Raw genomic sequence first — 1,434 nt, forward strand, 5'->3', positions numbered from 1 at the left:
AAAACGCTCTATACAGGAGCATATTTCAGACGACACATGTAACCGCTGAAGTGTTCACCAGGAAAGACACCATATCAGTCTGGAGCAAAGTAAACAGCCTCTATTGAACCGAGTGAGAACTGTAACTGCTGATGCAAGGACTGGCCCCTTGCTTGCATTTTTCACAAGAGTTACTCGTTGCCATTATTTGCTGTTTGTCCTACGTGATCCAGGGATGTGGAAGGGGAGTACACAGGGGACGTGACCATATACATGCAGGTAGCTGAAGCAAGAAGCATAGTAATCTAGGGGCGTGGGACAGCCACTTTCGCAAAGCCAACTACAGCATAGGACCCCTTGTATTCTGCACAAATTCTAGCCTGTGTGAAATCTTGTGTGAAGTACATAACAGCTTTTTGAAGGAGTTGCTCATTAGCAAGAAGAGCTTTTTCTGCACTGGCACTTCTGAAGGTAGGAGCACATGCAGTAGCTTCATCAGTGACAGGAGGTAGGCTTGAATATAGGCAGCATATTGCTGAGGAGTGAGCTAGCCTTTTAATGGGCTTGACTAACAACAGACTTTTTATCTGTGACATGTCTTTACTGCTGACATGCTTAAACTCTTAGAGAATCTGCCTTAGAATAAGGCAAGGGGTGACAGAGACCAGGAACAGAAGTTGAATGATAAAATATATTAGAGAGGTCTGCAGTCTTCTCTGTTGCAGCATGTGTCTTTATTGGTCACAGGAGGTTACTGTTTTGCTCACACAGCCCTTGCCAGAGCCTTTAGCATTGTAACTTACATTCAACCTAGTTTTAGAGATATTTTTTTCTGGAGCAAGCGTATATGGACATTTTCCTTTCTGATGTCATCTCAGAACAAATCGGATCACTTCTTATCTTATGCTCCAAGGACTTCTTGCACAGCGAAAGAAGGATTGTGCCTCAGCCAGGAGGCATTAAGACTGCAGAACAAGGGGCAAAGAAGGGACAAGAAGGCTCTTTCCCAGAGTCATCAAGTTTTTGGAGGGGCAAAAGTATATGTGGGAGATGTAGTGGGAAAACTTCAAATCCTCCATGGCACAAGGAGAATGGAGCAGGAGACAAACAAATGCAGTTTCACACGGTGCTTCAGGACAGCACTGAGGACACTGGGCCTTCAGTACTCAATTCTGCTCCAGTAGAACATGGTACCAAAGAGGACGCAGAACTGAAACGACAAGACTGGTAAGTTTCTCCGCTCCCCGTTTCCTTTTCCCCACCTCTCCCCCAGCCCCATTTAGTCCTACTGATAGGAGAGAGCAACAGAAATTCTTGATAAGCAAAGTCCGTTCAGGCAGAGGAAGCTTGAAGCTTTTTATCTGCACAGAAACTTCACAGTGAAGAAAGAAGATATGTGCAGCCATAACTATTTGACTGGATCACTCAGCTCGCTGGGGATTATCTGTCACGAAG

The 1,434-nt window shown here is 45.0% G+C and overlaps 1 protein-coding gene across 1 annotated transcript in view; it reads right to left on the reverse strand.

Moving 5' to 3' along the window:
• Positions 1-1,138: 1,138 nt before the first annotated feature.
• Positions 1,139-1,434, reverse strand: part of UPK1B (uroplakin 1B) — a 5,360-nt gene continuing 5,064 nt past the window's right edge. The window contains exon 7 of the mRNA XM_009329429.1: positions 1,139-1,189. Coding sequence (XP_009327704.1) covers positions 1,139-1,189 — 51 coding nt within the window. The remainder of the gene's footprint in view (positions 1,190-1,434) is intronic.

The sequence above is a fragment of the Pygoscelis adeliae genome, unplaced genomic scaffold, assembly GCF_000699105.1.
Source record: "Pygoscelis adeliae isolate BGI_AS28 unplaced genomic scaffold, ASM69910v1 Scaffold120, whole genome shotgun sequence".
Lineage (NCBI taxonomy): Eukaryota > Metazoa > Chordata > Aves > Sphenisciformes > Spheniscidae > Pygoscelis > Pygoscelis adeliae.